Source organism: Schistosoma mansoni, chromosome W, assembly GCF_000237925.1.
Source record: "Schistosoma mansoni strain Puerto Rico chromosome W, complete genome".
Classification (NCBI taxonomy): domain Eukaryota; kingdom Metazoa; phylum Platyhelminthes; class Trematoda; order Strigeidida; family Schistosomatidae; genus Schistosoma; species Schistosoma mansoni.
In genome coordinates this window covers 48,304,396-48,324,596 of record NC_031502.1, presented here as the reverse complement: position 1 = coordinate 48,324,596, position 20,201 = coordinate 48,304,396, and the positions used below count along the sequence as shown (strand labels likewise).

The 20,201-nt window shown below is 34.8% G+C and overlaps 1 protein-coding gene across 1 annotated transcript; it reads right to left on the bottom strand.

Annotated features, from left to right (window-relative positions):
* Positions 1-290: 290 nt before the first annotated feature.
* Smp_095580 (putative 1-acylglycerol-3-phosphate acyltransferase) lies at positions 291-18,892 on the bottom strand. Its single transcript, XM_018789966.1, has 6 exons — positions 18,537-18,892; positions 15,617-15,934; positions 12,273-12,423; positions 6,493-6,738; positions 1,213-1,346; positions 291-1,149 (listed from the first exon to the last, which is right to left on the bottom strand). Exons 1-6 carry the CDS (start codon positions 18,852-18,854, stop codon positions 916-918), a joined length of 1,401 nt encoding a protein of 466 aa, XP_018655356.1. The 5' UTR covers positions 18,855-18,892; the 3' UTR covers positions 291-915.
* Between the last annotated feature and the right edge of the window lie 1,309 nt (positions 18,893-20,201).

Below are 20,201 nucleotides of genomic sequence, written 5' to 3'. Positions count from 1 at the left end.
CTTTGCCGATCTTGATTTGTCTAATGGCCATGCTGATCTCTTCAAATGTTGGTGGGCCAACATCGATTGGGAAGTCTGTGGGTCTGTGTTTCTAAACAGTATCATAAATTATTACTAAACAATTGTTTCTGTTGTCATTATCATAACGGTACACCCAAAGGGTGTAAGATGACATTACTCAGGACTTGTTTCGTTTCCTGATATCAATTATTTTTAGACTGAAAGTATTCGGGATTTCAATCAATACATAAAAAAGATCAACGTATACTTAGATGAATAATGAAGTAATTCAATGAAGCTTAATGTTTAATTAAAGAAAAAAGCATATGTTTACATGAATGGTAATATCTATATGTTGTAAATTAAGTTTCTGAAAATAAATGTATGTATGATTTCAATGTCACATCTGATCTAAATTTTAATTGATCAATATCGATAAAAATGAACGAAAACAAGCGAAATAATCCACACGCAGAGAAGTCCCAAGTAATTACTGAATGAGAAAAAAGAGGAAATAATTTGCACACACGAATAGATTTTGCATAGGGTACAGTAAATCATCGTAAATAAATAAATAAAGTCATCCGACTGACAACTAATTGCAGATATCAAATGAATAACAGATGTAAAAAGAAAGAGAATATAATAATACAGATATTGGATTTATGATGAAAAAAGGAAGTTCACATAATTAAGGATGAAAATGCATTAAAATGATTAATACTGACTGAGGATGACAGTAAACAAACGGTGGAGAAGGATACGAAAAGTAAGAAGAACAAGTAGTATGAATGTGAAGATGATTGAAAAGAGTAATCAACTTTTCTTTCGAAAAAACACCAACAAACCAAACAGCTCAACATATTGGATGCATGTTATTTATACTTTATGTATTTATAGCGCAACAACGTGATTTTAGGTAGCTTTTCTATTCTGATCAACACCTTCATATTGAACTGAATGCATAAAGACATTATTGGCATTATTATCAACATCATCACGTTTAATATTACGACTATTATTAGCAGTAGTGGTATTAAACGTAATATCATTGATCTCATTGTTTTCACCTTTAACAGAATTACTAATCCATTTAGTGGCCCATATATTAACACCATTTGTGTAATAGGTGAAACAAGTAAACAATAACTGAGTTATGATAAAATAAATTTGAATATAGAATGTAGTATAAATCAGATACACTAAGCTGACCATAGATAGAAACCAAAATCCAGTATTGAATAAACCTAAATAAGTGAACATTATGTTATCTGACGAATCCACATAGAATACTAGACTATCAGGTGCTATTTCATTTTGAAATGAACGTTTGCCAATAGGATTAGCTGTAAGATTAAAAAAGTGAAGAACACACATATATATTGCTGTTTGAATGTTTTTTTAACGATAAATAGTAGTGATAATAATTATAATTATTTGTAAAGATTTGTATTCTCCTGTAATTCATATTAAAGACTTCAATCGATCAATCTGTATCAGCATATGTGCGTACTGAGTAGCGAGCTACGATAATGACACTACCTAACCTTAATATGTCTTTGATTAGATAGCAATATCACGGCGACCTGCTTAGTATACATCAGCTACTAGCTTTCCAAACTCAGTAGTTCAATGAACGAAACGCTGATGGTTGAAGATAATAAGTCTGTTATGATTGAGTTGCCAACTTTTACGCCTGGTCGTCACTGATCGTTATATCGGAATCAATTATTACTTATGCCTGTAAACGAGAAACCACTGCAAATTCCACGACGCGAAGTAAGAACATCAATACTGATACAAGTAGAGATTTATTAACCCCAAACACGACGACGACCCTAACCGAAAATACGCTCATTTATATATTGATGGTACACGCATTTTGACTATTAATTAGGATGAAGTCACATATATGAAAAATAGTTATAACAAATCATATACTGAGTGTCATGCTGAACGTAGTTCATGTTCATTTAATACAAGAATATCGTATCTTGAACAATAATCACAATGAGTAAAAGAATGTAATTTTTTTTAATCCCATCACATCAAGGTCCGAATCCCGAACTGAACATCAACATTGAGATATAGGTACATCCAACTGACAAGCCTTAAATATGATGAATCGTATATCCTGGATTTCACTGATAGACATTGTTTAACAATAATATTGCCATAATCATAATTAGTAGAACGTTTTATTGAATAAACGATATTTACAGATTAGTAGACAGGTTAACCTTGATTCATTTTTAAGTATTTTGCTAATGCTTGTGATTTTAATTTATTAAATTACATCATTTTAAAATATGTAAGCTCATTTTTTTGTAGGTATAGACATACGATCGAATATACAGTGATACAATCAGTTTATCTTCTTGAATACAACTACTACTTCTAGGCACTCAGATTATTAGTAAAAATAGTAGAAAAAACAACATCGAAATACTAATAAACTTCATGTTAAAATTCAATCGCGAAAAATACTGAATATTTTTTCAAATAGTTAAACATGACTATGAACTTCAAATATAGTACCAAGAAAATCTAGAAATTACCTGTGATAAGAAACAAATGAGACACGAAACGTATGATTTTGAGATGGTGGAGAAGATTTGTGGTTCAGGTGGGTGATTTTGATGTAGATTTGTTCTCTAAGCTGGATGGTTTGGTCGTCGAACTTTCATCGTCCTTCTGATGATGTCGTTCAGAAGGACGATGAAAGCTCCACGACCAAATCATCCAGCTCAGAGAACAAACCTACATCAAAAGGAGACACGAAACAAATATAGGCTATCATAGTTCAAATAGAATAAGTCGTTGTTTATAAGAGTGATAACTACTACTGGACTCATTGTTATTGTGTAACTCATGTGTATTTGGTACCAACGCTTACGTGTTTATAAGAACAATATTATCACAAAACTGACAATACTTCAAGGTGTAAATGTTTCATGATAAAAAACATAAGAATATTTGCAGAACGTTCGAGAGATTTTCAAAGATTATTAGTTAATCATTATTGTTTTAGGTATAACGAATATCACTTGCTGTTATTATTCCCGATGACAATTATTCATAGTCTCAGACCCTATCAATGATAGTTTAGTAAAAGGCCTTTACATAGCTTACGTAGCTCACTAGCACGTCTTTCAGTAACAAAAACCGCTAAGAAACCTCTTGATCAACAGAGTTGAATGCTGCTTTAAGGTCAAAATGTAGTTATACTCGGACGTCAGCATGGATATCTATGTTTCGAAACCCGACAAAGAGTGGATATTTGATCGGATGATAACTCAGGATAATATTTTAAACACTACATTTGTCAAACTGATTCCTTGGTGGTTAACACAAGAGGATTTCTATCCCTTCTTATAAACTGGAATAATCAATGATCGAGACCAGTTAGATGGTATTACACCCAGCTCCCAGACTCAAACTAATATCTCAATTAACGTAACTAACAGTGGTCTTGAGTGCTGTTATAGTTGCCAACGCTGTGGCAGGGTTCATCTAGAAGTATGTGAAGAGGAAATCGGGTTAGGGTTGATTTTAGTGACATGAGAGCGTGACCACAGTGCCCAAGGGACAACTGATTGGGGCCGACCACACACAACCTTCTTGTGGGTGATTTTTGTGTTAGCTCCGCACTTATCGGGACCTCACCGAGAGAGACGAAAATCCGCTGGATAAGGTAAGGTGTGTGCTTTTAGGGTCGACCTTCTCTAACCCCACCCCTCCTTGTGGGAAGGCAGTATCGCTGTTATGATGGTTGTCTGAAGGAAACACCTTACTGCCGTCACACCTCTGTACAGTAAGCAGTACAACTTAGCCCTTAGACTTTGGGTTTTCTGATTTTAGTCTTGTTGTTCTTCAATCGACCTGTCTGGAGTGGTAGGACCTTGAGGAACGATTGCCCCAGCCAGTATAGCTCGATTGATTCAACACGATAAGCAATCCCGAACGCCATGTCAAGGTGTAGTATCAGTTTATATGTTAAGCCCATATACTTTATTCTTGCTACTGGCCAAGCCAATTCACCTATACATTGAGTCATATTTTGATCTTGTTAATTATTCGCTTATTAACCTTGACTATATTTTTATATGAGAGTATATGTGTACCCTTCGTATCCTACTCATCATATGTCTGTCATTCATTTTTGTCTGATTATAAATATTGAGTAATGCTTGCTCATATTGAGTTGGCTTCTCAGCCATCTCCAATACCCATTATTTTTGCTTCGCTCTCGAGTTGGCTTCCCAGCCATCTCCACTATGCATCAACTTTGCTTCGCTCGCTTACACTTGCTCATGTGCCCACAGCTTTCTGGTCTGCATCATTCATCAATAAAAATGTAGTTGCCGCTTCCTTTTGCCTTCTGATTTTATACACCGTTGAGATTGGTATAATAACGGTTATCGAAGTGAACGATTAATGAAGCACGGCACTACAAAGGTAGCAACAATGGTTGGGAGTAACGTAACTGGTAAAACTTGACTAATATCCTTCAACTTCGCTAGGAGTCTCAGGCTAATGCCGATATTCTATTCAGGTCACTTGGTAACAATGGGTAACTGGAAAGTCGCTCACACCCAGGAAGAATTTTTCTTGAGAGGCCATCAAAAGAGCTGAATTATAAGTGGTTTTAGTAACGTGGGAGTGTAACCACAGAGTCTGAGAGACAACTACTTGGATTTGGTTACATACGGTCTTTTCGAGAGTTTTTGGCGTTAATTTCGAACATTTGAAGCCAAACAGCCAAACACGTAAGTCCAAAGTGTTCAAATTCGACCTTTTTAGCCCGTTCTTTTCGTTGTGAGAAGGTAGTATCCTAGTATATGCTGATCGTCTGGGGTATACATCTTACTGTTATCACACACCAGTAGTCAGTAGTACGACTTAAACCTCAGAATTGAGTCGCTGCTTCGAAATATTGTAGTACCAATGATAAAAAGAAAGATGAAACGTTGCGAATATGATTCGAGAAGACATAGTGAAAAGGTATGCATGAAGAGATACAAAAATTCAAGAACGAGATGAAGCAAAAGAGTGAATGTTCCCATGAGATTGTGAATGATCTTGATTCATTTCACCCAAAGTCTCCAATCACTAATCGCACTTACCTCGCAGACCCCAACCACGAAGTCTGAGTCCACCAACATGGTTCACACCAACAGTAAATGACTTCATAGACCGACAGATAACTGTGAAGAATTTAAGTGCTTATACATTTAGATATGACAGTAATTTATAAATATTTGTGAAGTTTACGCCCCAAAATGCCCTGGTACGGCCAAGAGTGGGGAGAGTTCGCTCGAGTCCTCTCGAAATGCTCTCACATGGCCATGCGTATATAGCCTCTCTCAGGGAAGTCCTACTCACTGCCTTCTCATGGCATTACTGTTGTTTACGAAATTGAGAGGACAAAAAACGAATGTCCAGTGCCTTAACTCGGTTGGTGGACACGGAAAGTTCACCTAGGGGAGTTAGAAAACCCTGATTCCAAACCAATGGTGCACATGGGCTCCAGTATCCTGAGGAAGCAAATAGCGTGTGAATCAATCGTTGGTCATCGGCTACCATGGAACTGCATCTCCTCACGATGCTCCACTGTCTTGTGGATCAGATCTTTAGGTCAAAGGCTTGAGGTGCGCCCCCCCTAAGAAAACCACCTGCTTCAGTTTGGGCATCTTGGCAGTATCACAGCCCTCACACAAATCAAATGAGATTTGTGCGGCGCATATGTATTCGGTGCCGCTTTGTACCGATATTTATGTGTTCAAATGAATAAATAAATAAAATGTGAAGTTTACATCTGTATCGCTTCAATCATGAGTAAATGCACGTTTTTTTATGTAACCATTAAAACTACATGGACTATCACAAAAAAAGGCACCAAATAGTTATTTTTATTCTAAAATAAAGTATTTATGATTGATGAAAACAAGTGCTACTAGTGGTTAACACTATTTCATTCTTATCTCAATTTCTGATCTGTACCTGGTAGTCGAATCTAGAAAACGCTTATAATCCTATGTGAGATTCGACAGCTGAATGAAGTGTTGATGTTTATACAACCCTGAATGGTAAAAATTGGAAGGCATAAATGCTCTTATACTTTTATCGCTTTCCCAGCTCTTAGAACAAAATAAACGTATACTTTAAGAATATTGATCTTTTATGAGTAACGTTTCTTTTTAAAATTTACATTACTTGAAATGTTTAAATTTTATAAGGAGATAAAAACCATGGTCTATAATAACTCAATTGATGTCTATCATTTAAACGATTAGTCTGAGTATATGTCTAATCAATAAAAATGATTATTTCTCTTTGATTGGTTAAAGTTCAAACTTGAACTAGTTAAAATGGCAACTACTTCCCACTTTTAGACAATGTTTTTAAAGCATATATACATATACATAATGTCTATATAAAACAACATTAAATCAATAATATGTAAGACATTAATTCATAAAGAAAACCAACCATAGTATTCTTTTAAAATATTTTCTTTTTCTAACCAACGATTTTGTAACCATTTTGATAATTTATCATTTGTTTCATCATCTAATTTTGGAGTATCATGTGTGATATCCAATAAATCATTTAAATAGAAACGGCGAACATGATAATGAACTTCATGTGGGACATGTCCATAGATTAGATTAATTTCCGGTGATGGTAAAATATCCGGATAGGCTACTGTGACATCATATACTTCAGTTAGATTATCTGTTACAAGATATAGGTAAAAATAAAAAGAGACATAGCAAATTATAAACCAATAATTCAAATAACTGAATGTCTATTATTTTCATAGTTTAAAACATGAACCGATTTCAGTTAGATCACAAGTGAAAACAATGAAGCATTGGATAAATACTTAGTTTGAGTATGCGACTCCGAACTAGTGTGCATCCACAGTCTTATCACAGAGGATTGAACCGACAAACTTCGGTCTCTCACGAGAACCCTTGACCTATAGACTACTGAGCAGGCAAACAGTGGTGAACGTGTCTCACTTCAGTCAATTTGCGATACCATAAAACCATTTTCCATTGTTTGTGGTGAATAACTGCCTCAAAACCTGACGTAGTTGAACTCAACGTGTCACAACTCCAGGAATCACACCTTGAATCTATTCATTAGAGAGCAGATAATTATTAGTAAAGGGGGATGTGCAGATATTATAGAAACTTTATTGTTGAAATCACGAACTGATTTTAGCTATTCAATGATAATGAGAAACATAAATATTCCTTATTTATTTATTTATTTAAACACATAAATATTGGTACAAAGGGGCACCAGATACATATGCGCCACACAAATCTCATTTGATTTGTATGACGGCTATGATACTGTCTAGGTGCCCAAACTGAAGCAGGTGGTTTTCTTAGGGAACCACACTCGAAGCCTTTGACCTAAAGATCTGATCCACAAGACAGTGGAGCATCGTGAGGAGATGCAGTTCCATGGTAGCCGATGACCAACGATTGATTCACACGCTATTTGCTTCCTCAGGATACTGGAGCCCATGTGCACCATTGGTTTGGAATCAGGGTTTTCTAACTCCCCTAGGTGAACTTTCCGTGTCCACCAACCGAGTTAAGGCACTGGACATTCTCTTTTTGTCCTCTCAATTTCGTAAACAACAGTAATGCCACGAGAAGGCAGTGAGTAGGACTTCCCTGGCAGAGGCTATATACGCATGGCCATGTGAGAGCATTTTCAGAGGGAGAACGAACTTTCCCCACTCTCGGCCGTATATATAGGCAAATACATGAACGTGTACTTTTTACATGGGTAACATATTCATAATATCATAGTACCACTTATATATTTGAAAATGAACAAAGAAATCTAATACAGCAAGACATTACATCCAGCAGAAATAGACTAATACAAAAGTATAGAAATCAGAATTAATAAATTAATTTCCTAATTGGCTCATGTGTTTTTTAGTTGTCGAACAGGGACGCAAAAAATTATGATAAAGACAAATATATCCATCCCTATAAGTTGCCATAATCAAATTAAATTATCCAGATAAATCCCAGATTAGAAAAAGTGGTGGTTACAGTATCACTGATAACAATAAAAAATCAAACGAAATTTATATGATTCTAAAGGAGAGAATGAATTCGCAGAATACAATGTAAGATAATTTCAAAACTTGAGATTTAAAAGCAAACGAAAATTGAATGCACCTGACTCATTTTGACTGATTCTGGGACATGTTACTCAAATCTCCAACACTTGGTTACGATAATTGCACGAGACCCAACTTGGTAGTCTGAATCTACCAATAGGACTCAGTTAAATTGTGAATAACTTCGTGAACTGATACGTTTTGTTTTGGCCTCCTTTCTTCCAGCCTATTTCTACACCACCATCGAGCTACGGTCTAGGTGACGAGTGGCCACACGGAATACATGCCCTAAACACCACAACTGAAGATTCGCAACCTCATCAATCGATTTGCCATATTTACCTAGTATCTTGTGTTTAACCTCAGCACTGCTCACTCGATCGCCTCATCATATGCGAGCAATGTTTCGGAAGCATTTTGATCAAATACTAATAACCTATGGATAGATCCTACTTTTTAAAGGTGACGTGTCACAGCCAGAAAGTAGAACAGGACAAACTAAATTAAACAGAAATACTAAATAGTTAAATCCGATTCACTTTATACAAATGTACTAACAAGTATAGCAATATCAAAGAAAGAACAATGTGAGGATATATGTATACAAATTACTAAAATGCTGTTTATTCATTTAAAATTACAACAACGGTTACCGATATTACTTACGAATCCACTTTATATTGTAGACGAATTCAAGCGTTATTTAAATCAAACACACAATAAACAACCTTAAATCATGTTCGCATTAATAGTAATAAGAAATATATATACCTGTTCTATCAAAAATATGTTACCATATAAATTTCGACAGTGTAATAAGAAGACAAAGATTATCAGAACTATGTGATATATTACCATATAAGCTATGATGATTATAATAACAATTAACACAATCTGATAATACAATCACTTATTAGTCATGCTAACCAAATTTTGCGAAAAGTACATATCACACTTTCTTTTTAAAAAAAACTCGCTAAAAACGCTAACCAGAAAAATAATCCAAACCATTTAAACTCTGCCCACCAAATTGAAGGAACAATTATGACGCGGCATGATCAAAGCTGAGATTCTTCGGAAGTCATAAGGCCGATGTACCTTCTAACAACCAAAGCAACACTCTTTATAGGTACATGGAACGTCCGGACAATGTGGGAGAAAGGGAAGACCAGTCAAATGGCAATGGAACTCGAAACAACTGTCAACTAACTTCAAAGTGAGAATCTTCAATACGAACGTCAAGACAGTCCTACTGTACGGAGCTGAAACATGGAGAACTACTATATCCATTGTCAAGAAGGTACAAATATTTATAAACAGTTGTCTACTCAAATTACTCAAAATTCACTGGCCGGATACTATCAGCAACAGCGTTTTATAGGAGAGGACAAACCAGCTTCCAGCTGAGGAAGAAAGTTAGGAAAAGACGTTGGAAGTGGATAGGACATACATTATGGAAATCACCAATGTGCATTACAAAGCAAGCCCTAACTTGGAATCCAGAAGGGAAGCGGAAAAGAGGAAGGCCAAAGAACACATTACGCCGGGAAATAGAAGCAGATATGAAAAGGATGAATGTTAACTGGAAAGAACTGGAAAGGAAGGCTCAGAACAGGGTTGAATGGAGAATACTGGTGGGTGGCCTATACTCCTCAACGAGAGGTAACAAGCATAAGTAAGAAGGAGTTTTGTGGAGATTTAGTATTTTCATAGTTGAAAGCGTGAGTCAATTGAAGCTAGACCACCATAGATGCGCACTGCTGAGGAGTCCCATAATAGGACGAAACGGCCGTCCAGTGCTTCCAGGTTTTCCATAGTGGTCTAGCTTCAATTGACTCACGCTTTTAACTATGATGAGTAAGTAAGTAATTGTCATATTTATATTCTAATTCCCCTTATAGTACTAACTAATTAATTTTACTGAAGGTATCATCAAATCAAACTTTCAATCATAATGTGCAACCGTAATTATTTCTAATTCAACAGAACAGACAATATTTCAAGTACATGTGACATAATGATTTATAAACATGAAATGTTATTTATTCAATGCAAGTAACATTCATATCGTTCTCTTAGACAAAATAAATCATCACATCATGTCAATTTAAACAAAAATTACTTTATTATTGTTACCATGAAAAACTTTATTTACAAAAAAACTCAATTAATTTTAAAATATCCACTTAATTCACGAGTTTAGTTTATTTTGAATCACATAATTTACATGGTGACTGGAAGTGAAAAATAATATTTTTTAAGCTAGAATAAATGTTTTTAAAACCCAAAAAAACAAAGACCTAAACTAATCCAGTACCATCTATGGAAACTTTATTGGATAAAAAGTAGATTCGATGAAAATTATTGTAAACGGAATATACATCAATAGAGGTAAAATAAAAGAAAGATTGATTTAGCAAAGAGATCTCTTTTAGACTAATTCATTTTCAAAGTTGTACAACTGCATATATGTAATCATTAACAATATTTTTAGTTTAAATCACGAATTGATTTTAGCTAGACCATGTTTGATAAACTAGAAACACTGGACGGTTGTTTCATCCTAATATGTGACTCCTAGGCAGTATGGATCTAAGACTATCAATCCTAGAAATGGCGAAATGACAAAAGAAGAAAAACCGAATATCGTCTACAAAATGTATTGTTCCAACTGTGAAAAACACTACTTTGGACAAAGTGGACATCATCTTCATCTTCGCCTGCATGAGCATCAACTAGCGGTCAAACGCCATGAAATATCTTCATTTATATCAATGTATGTGGACACATTCAACTGGAAAAATGTTGAGATCTTAAACAGAGAGAATACTATTAACACCACAGAATTTTCAGAAGCTTGGCACTCAGGTCAATCAGCAATCAACAAACACATTGAAATCAATCCAATCTATTGACCAATTAGGAAAAACATGAACAAATACAGGATCAAGAATCAAATCGATGGGAAATTCAACCAAAATAAAGAAGTTAACAATGACAAGTTAAAGGTCAACAGTAAACAACCAAGATTTGAGGTCCACAGAACAAGCTGTGAGTCATGTGTGGAGAAATTAGAAAACTTTACTTCCAATGAAGTTTGTGCTTGACGTCGATCAGAAGGATGATGAAAGCTCCACGACTAAACCACCCAACTCAGAGAACAAAACTCCAGCCAAACCATCCACCTAAGCTACAAATCCCCACCATCTCAAAATTGATATTCAAAGTGGATCGGCATTAACATTAAAGAATCAGCATAAATTAAATGGAAAAGAATAGGTGTTTTGTTCTTGTCTGGAACTCCTTAGTAGTGTACAAGTATGTGATTTCATGAAGAATCAAACCTAAGAACTTCAGATCCACATAAAACATAAGACAAGCCAAATGTGTCCTCCTCTTCAAGTTGCTATAACATTGTCAGTACAGTCAGATTGTTATCAATACTTATCCCAGAGTGATGGTGATATCAGCAGTAGTATTAGTTACAGCATCAAGTTGACTTGAAATACTAAAAAACTAATTAATTCGGTTATATAACTACGGCCATAGAATCTTAAAAAACAGTGGAAGAAAAATACCACATGAAGCCTACTTTTTCAACCTTGAAAAAATATACGAAATAGATAAAGAAACAAAGTATCTATTTACTTTTGAATAGATGTGACTGTAGAAATTCATTTGCTTTGAGTAAAACGAAAGAATTAAAACAAGTGAATCATATAACTTTAAGTACAATATAACGTTGTTAACAAATATGCCCTGTTTATTACGTTCCTATGTCAATGTTCAATGGATTCACATGTTAAACATTTGATTTGAAACACTTAATATCTATCCACTCATCGTCAACTTACAGTTAAGTGAAAAATATGTTAAGCACCCTGTCTCGAGTCCTGAAGATCCTATGTTCGATTCCTGGTATGGTCGTGGATTGCACACTACTAGAACGAAGTAGCTGTCCAGTGTACCCTGGTTTTCCATTGTACCCCAAGTGAGATCAATCTGCGACGAATACAGCCTGCAAATTAAACGAGTCTCCACAAAACCACCCCCAACCAAATCATTCTTTTATGTATTTATTCAAAAAAAGAAAATACGATATTCACAAACTAACCTAAGCCGATCAGTTTTACTAAATGCAAGAATCCAGTACTTCTAGGATGAAGTGTATAACGAACATATGGTAGATTATTTTGCTCCCCGTAACTGTCACTTCTCTCCAACGATTTACTGTTCAAATTTGTGCCCTCAGGAAAGATTAACAACTAGAACAAACAAGAGAAACAAATTGTCAATAGAAAAAAAACGAATGAACAAGCTGACAGTAAGATCGCAATAATAAAAATACGTAGAAAGAGAAAAGTAAGTGAAGATGTACCCTTTCATTGTAGATGATCGAACCAAAAGTTAGTATTTTTCAGACCACAAGATTTAAATAATGTGATATGATTTAATTAAATAAATCAACTGACTTAGACTAGTTCACCTTCATTTTTAATGAACCCAGCCACATAGTTATTTTCATTCGGAACTGGCTGGCTGGGTGCTAAACAACTATTCATATCGAACAGTAGTAGCATAGAACATACGATATTATTCGACAACCAGCTTAAAACGAGATAAAGTAGATGCTTTACATCCCATGACTTATATGACGCTCGCAGATCAACCGAAGCAACAACATAGTTACCAAGATGCAGTAAAATTGACAACATATCCTATTTCAAGAAAGTCATAATTCTCAGTGCCCTTGAGTGAGGGTTATTCTATAAAACTGACTGACTTACAACCAATTTTTAAATCTGGGTTAGTGAATATGAAAAGTTAAGATGAAGACAATAAGTTGTGTTGCAAGTGGTGTACATAAGCTCTAGGACCTTGAAAGAACGAATGGGCATCCGTTGATCATTGAATATCGTGGAAATGAATTTGACATTACCTCACTCCTCAGTAGACTAAACGTTTAAATAGATGATCATGGAGTAATCCTGTAAGAAACAAAAAGTGATTCCCGATGAAAAACCGAGCGGTACCACACCTTTATCTTTCTTTGGACTACGTTCACTGATATTTTATAGGCAGTAAGAATAAAATACAAACTGATTTTTACAATGAACATGACAATTTGATAGCAAACTTTACTGGTTAATATTTTGAAATGTATTACTACAGTTCATTTAAGTGGTACAAATACGGTCAATTTTCTATGTCCACGAATAGATAGCATCATGTGAAATGCTGAGGTGAATATAGTCAATACTCGATATTTTAGTTAAACAATACCCATCATTACTCATTGATTAATTTAAATTCAAAATAAAAATGTAAACACAATGATAAACTATAAGACCACTTAATGATTTCCATCTTATCGTATGCTTATTTAATAGTCGACTTTGTGTTAGATTTATTGAGTTCACCACACTGAACATATGTACCTAACACAAGATGTGTTTATTTAGCGTATAAATTTGGTAAAATGATTTAAGCAATCAACTCTTAATCACTACGTTACACACTCGCATTGTACTTCAACATAACAACAGTTTGACAGTTTTCACTAAGCAGATGGCCCCCAAATGCCCTGGTATGGCTGATAGTGAGGAGAGTTCGCTCGAGTCCTCTCGAAATGCTCTCACATGGCCACGCGTATATAGCCTCTCTCAGGGAAGTCCTACTCACTGCCTTCTCATGGCATTACTGTTGTTTACGAAATTGAGAGGACAAAAAACGAATGTCCAGTGCCTTAACTCGGTTGGTGGACACGGAAAGTTCACCTAGGGGAGTTAGAAAACCCTGATTCCAAACCAATGGTGCACATGGGCTCCAGTATCCTGAGGAAGCAAATAGCGTGTGAATCAATCGTTGGTCATCGGCTACCATGGAACTGCATCTCCTCACGATGCTCCACTGTCTTGTGGATCAGATCTTTAGGTCAAAGGCTTCGAGTGTGGTTCCCTAAGAAAACCACCTGCTTCAGTTTGGGCACCTAGACAGTATCATAGCCGTCATACAAATCAAATGAGATTTGTGTGGCGCATATGTATCTGGTGCCCCTTTGTACCAATATTTATGTGTTTAAATAAAAAATAAAAAAGCAGATGTAACTCGCAACTTCAAAAATGAATCTGTAAATAGCTGTTGGGTTGTAATAATAATTAGTACTCATTGTATTGTAATAGTAGGTAATGGATTTTTTATTTATTTAAACACATACATATTGGTACAAAAGGGCACCAGATACATATGCGCCACACTATACATAGGTAATTGAAGAAAACACAGTATTGAGCATCCATTAAATAAAAACCGGGACGTGACAATTTGTTGATTTCATGGTGAAAAAAGAGATGTTCAACGGTAATGGATGATATATGATATTCATAAATACTTTGAATTATATCAGTAAAGTAATATGTATCGGTTTACTTGATGCTAGCAGCGAACAAATCAGTAAAATGTGTGAAGTGTTATATCAGTTATACAGATAAATAAAGTATTCCATTTTTCCTATTGTAGTTATATAATAAGGATTGGTGTAAGTTCAGCTGAAATAATCTTTGAGTTTAAAGAAATATAGAGTTGTGGTCTTACTAACGGTAAATAACACTAATTAAAGTTTTTAACAGCCAATTTAAAACTTTTTTCAAATTATTCTTTGTAATATTTAAATCATACTGTATTGTTAACAATCTTTTAACGAAACAGTAAAAATATTCATCCCATAGGAAAACAATCAGGAAAGTTTTTGTAAAACAAGACACTGAGCAGAAGGAACGAACTAATATTTATTGTGAGAGATTACAGTGTTTATATAATACGTACATATAGGCTTCCATCATTCATTTGCATCTTGTGGGCAATCCGAAATGTCTTCTCGTTTAGTCTTCAAGTGTCCTGACTACGCCGTACTTTTTGATGCACTGAGACTCTTCTCTCTGTCTGACAACCGTGACAGCTTCGAGGTCACATACTACTTACAATTTTGTGATTAGAGTCTACCACACCTTTAGTCACACATAAAGCAAGAAACTTCGGCCTACGTGAGAGACCTTGTGTGAAATAATAAGTATTGTTACTCTTCTGCTACACTTTTTCTACGATCCACCTTACAATTTCAAAATAGTTTTAGTTAGGTTTTAAAACTTTGTCCACTGAAAATAGTTGGTAAGTTGTATTACTGACGAACCAATTCACAGTCACACTTCGGTCCATTGTGTTAATCGATAGGATGATGATAATGGGTTTGTTTCGTAATCCTCGTGGTTAGACGAGTTAACCTTAGTTAGACAGCCAATGAAAACTACAAAACCATGAAACACTGTTTAACCTAAGCATGAGAATTCTCAAGACTGAATATTCACGACCCCAACAAGGTTCCAGATCCAGGACCCATAGGGACCGCAGTAAAAGTATGAAAACACAAGAAAGCAGACGCTCAAAATAAACACTACATACTTGGCAACTTTGTTTAACTTTGAGTAAATATTCCACAATTTTTTGTAACCGCTGTTGATCTGTTGCAATACGCCGGCGTAAGAATATAAAGCTACCACATTGCATAGCCCAACCAGCACCTGGAACTTTCGCAAGAGAATCCTTAAGAATTATTTTCATACGCTGGATTGGATCACCTAAACCCCACACGAAGAACCAATCTAATTGCGTCCGATGGTTGATCAGAAAGAGACAGCTATGGTGTTCAGTAGTGGTGGATGGTATAACTCGGTCACCAAAATGACGGATACGACAACCAAAAACTTTGCATATTACAAACTAAAAGCAACAATACGTTAGTTCGATTATATATATATATACTCGAAATGACTCATTTCATTGAGAAATTTGATATAGTACTTATATAAACTATCATAGCTAAGTACAAGAAATAAGATCATTTAGTAAGAAGAACAGATCACATGACAAGAGATATCAACAAGCAATTCTGCAAACAATTTTGAATGGTATTCAAGGAAAGTGTTGGAGTTACTTTGGTTTGTATTTGACATCATATTCTGAACTGTTATGGTGCATGAGTATACCAATCATTGAATTCCATAAGCTAAATAGTAAGTTGCAGAAAAAATAACATTTCTGCAGTTCCATAAAACTTCATCAGGGAGATTTATCCAATATATACAGATTAAAAATCAACAGCTTCCCTATTACTTACGACAAATGTTGATAAGAGTCAGTGAGATGAAACAATGAGACATGTTTTTAATCTACAACTTGTAGGCGACGTAAAAATAAAGATTAATAATATCGAAATACTAACAACTAACCATTTCTAAGTATCGAAGCATTTCAAACAATCTAATCTGATGACTGACAACTACATATAGGTTCACCCATTGAGATATGAGCTAAAAGGAATAGAGGAGGGTGATGATAGTGACTGACTGTACAAACACCAGTGGGTAATATGTACATAGAATGAGCATGAAATCCGCAAACCAATTCAGCTTTAAAAAGAACTGAGCTAAAACAATTGCAGAACAGACTGTGAGTAACATTAACATGGTAAGTTAAATTTAGGAGAGCAACAAGAATGGAAATTCCATGATTGAATCGAATGAATATAATGTCTGAGTGAAACAGATGGATTAGCGATACAATTAGAGACTCAAGGTTTCGACTAACGAATTCTAAAACATTAGATTCGCTTAATTCAAGACTACTAAGCTGGCATCTAATCGAGTACAAGTCTGACTTTAATTAGTCCACGAGAGGGGATTTCTGGATTTCTATTGAGAAGCTGTGACCAGTGAAGTCCAACCATATCAGGTATGAGGAAAGCACCCAACAAAGACAATAAGAAGATGGTCTCGCAATATAGCGCATTGATTGAAGTTATACTTGTACGCAAATAGATGCCAGCTCAGTGAGTGTTATATCCCGTGGAGAATTATGAATGGTAAATTTGAGGAATATTTATGAACCAGTGTGATATGTATATTTCTTATTGTATAATTGTTAAGTAACTAAACTATTCATATTCGTGTCCCTTTTATTATAAGCTTCATTTTGACCTACGAACTATTATTATACGATTTCCTATTCTTGAGTTATCCCCAGTCTATTGATTACTGCCCCCTCCCTATTCACAGCCACATTTGGCCAAATCTTGTACAAATGTTATTTTCTATTTTATGGTATGATGTGGTCAGTTTGTTTGGTATATAAACCCAGTATGTTTGAGAATAATGATTCATATTGCAGAGGCTGTTCCTGGTGTTCTGGGCTTAACTGGCTGGGCTAGGCCGAAAGCAGGACTGATAAGTACTCAAGACTGTTCATGCGGCTTTTTGTGTATCATTGCTCTGATCGATAATTCACCCCTCTCTGTTTGGCGGGAATCATCACTTCATATACTAAACAGGGCACGCAGGTACTGACACGATATAATAGTGAGCGAGACCGAAGGCTGTGGGTTCGATCCCCGGTTAAGAGGTAGTGAATGTACACCACTCAGGAGTCTCTTACTAAGACAAAATAGCTGTCCAGTGTTTACAAGCTTTCAATGGTTTTCTAACATAGATCTGTTAGTGATTTCAATGAAAATCAACAACTTTATTGTCTAGTCAAATTAAAGTTACATTCGCCTCACTTGTTTTCTGTTGAGTACAAACTTTTGTTATTTATGAGTTGTTTGAGGATGAATAAAATCTACTAGCTTTTTTTCAAAAAATGCAAACAGCATTTGTCAATCTAATTCTTTTCAAGCGAAAATCAGCTGATGCACACATGATAACCTTTCTCACAAGAATTTGTTTTGATCGGAAATCAGGATTGAAGTACAATAGAAACAAGAATTAGCAGATGAAACAATCAGAATGACTCAAGAACATTCACAGAATTAATCATTTAAGTAAATTGATAAAAAAATTATTTACCCTTGATAACTAGTTTATACTGGGAAAACAAAAACAATGGAGCATGTAGAATTAGGGATTAACGAAAAGTTATTTGAATTGTAGAATGTAGGATTATTTCGCTTTACACTAATTCCTAAATATTTATTATTGCGATTAGAAAAGTATTTCATCCTCGTGCGATTAGAAATGTCGCGTGAGCTGGTATCTAAATTTTCGATAGTGCCATTGGTTTTTGAAGATGATCATTGAGTCTCAATCCAATGATGGCTATTGATTTGTTATGTTTAGCGATCAGTTCGGAGGGGAATTAACTGTGTTTTGGTGTGATACCTAATTGCTTTATTCACACCTAATGGCATCTGTGCTTAAGTTAGTATGTTTGAATCTAAAGTATTCTGTTGTTATGATACTTAGAAAATAAAATTTGTTATCTGAACAGTAATTTTTACTGCAATTATCCCATCTTTTGGTCATCAAATTATACTTAAATATATACTTACTTCAGCAAACATCAGCCACGATGTCAAGAGCAAGTCATTAAAATAGCGAAATAAAACAGGCGACAGAACAGCCAACGGCAGTAATGGAGCCATAAAGAAGATAGAGCCAAGGTACGCAGAAAACAACAATAAACAGATTCCAATTATAGCTCGAATTCCATACAACTTATTAACAGGAAGTTTCGGTGGAATAGGCTGTGGAACACATGGGGAGCAACTGCTTTCAGACTTTTCCACAAAAGTAACTGGTTCAGATGGCGATGTGCAATTTTCTCGCTGAGACTCATCATCTGGAATCACCTTAACAGCATCTGACATTTGAAGAATTTGCTCTCTAAAATAAAACACTAGGAGTATGAAGTATGCACAGTAAATAAAAGGTGGGAAAAGGTGATGTTGTTTTCAGATATTTATTGTAAACAATTAGTTACAGTTAAAAACCAAAGCAGTAAAAACGAGTGTACAGGTAAGCAGGACAAAATATATAAATAGTAGTGGGAAATTAATGAAGTTACAGTAAATTCTTTGCAAAAATTCTGTCGAAATAGATACCAATCAAAAGTTTACCTTGACGAGTACATAATAAGAAACAAAATGAAGTAGAATGAAAATATACTAGAAGATAAAAAAACGAACTGGTAAGTTTAAAGTTTTTACTAAAAACATATTTAAAACCATCGTTTTTAAAAAGTGTACTCAGTTTGATAACTATCTCAAAAGCTCTTGATAGGCTAAGATTCTGCTCTGACTGCAAATTACTTAGTAGTTTTTTTAACACTGTTCCTCTATCTTACAACTGACCTTTGTAATACCGATCAGGTCATTTTAACAAATATAGATAATTAAGTTTAACCAAATAAAAGCTTACATCGCTAACTTCACAGGTCATTTGCTGACGAAAATGTATGCCATAGTCGGATGTCTCTTCTATAATAAACCCCACTTTTCAGACCAAGAAAATACTAGTAACTGATGTGTACGAAACAAATCCCATCACAACTTTTACTTTTGATCTAATTCAATTGCAATTCTTTTTTTTAACGACAAGGCACGTTCTGACAGTCACGGTCAATTAGTTGGTGAGATTACACTAACTGAGACTAAACAAATTTTATTAATATTGTATTTAGGCATTTGGTTGTTGATAGTTAACTAGTACTCGAAGTAGTAATCCAAGTCAGCACTTCTTATCAATTATTAAGTTTTCAACCTGTATAAAGTGATCTTCATGTTTAAAAATGACCTGATAAATAATAATGTTTGGTAAGTAATAATGAACCATTTATAGGCCGGTTGCTGCAACATCTAACCATCGATATAAATATGTAAGAATCAATTAAGTAACTTAGAAGCGAAATAACAAGTATTTAGAAATTTTCCTAATTAGATCTTCCCTAAAAAGAACTTATAAATATATTATTGTTCAAAATCAGTCTTATTATTTGGTAGTTTCTGGCAGGAAAAAGTAAAAATGCAACTCAGTTACATTTTTTAGTCAGAGCAGTTAACTTGTTGATTTGGCAAATTATATACATGCATCAAGTTACTTGCCAATTAGTGCCAATCGCTTCCAGGTCAATGAGGTCCAATTTAACCACTGATCAGATAGTTAAAAACCCTGTAAATTTCATTTTAACTTTTGATATCACTTTGATTAGTTGAAAG

Coding starts and splice junctions, on each gene's coding strand:
- Smp_095580 (XM_018789966.1), bottom strand. CDS start 18,854: ATGTCAGATGCTGTTAAGGTGATTCCAGATGATGAGTCTCAGCGAGAA. Junction 15,935..18,536: donor CGTGGCTGATGTTTGCTGAA/GTAAGTATATAT, acceptor TGTTGCTTTTAG/TTTGTAATATGCAAAGTTTT. Junction 1,347..6,492: donor TATTTTAAAAGAATACTATG/GTTGGTTTTCTT, acceptor TTAATCTTACAG/CTAATCCTATTGGCAAACGT.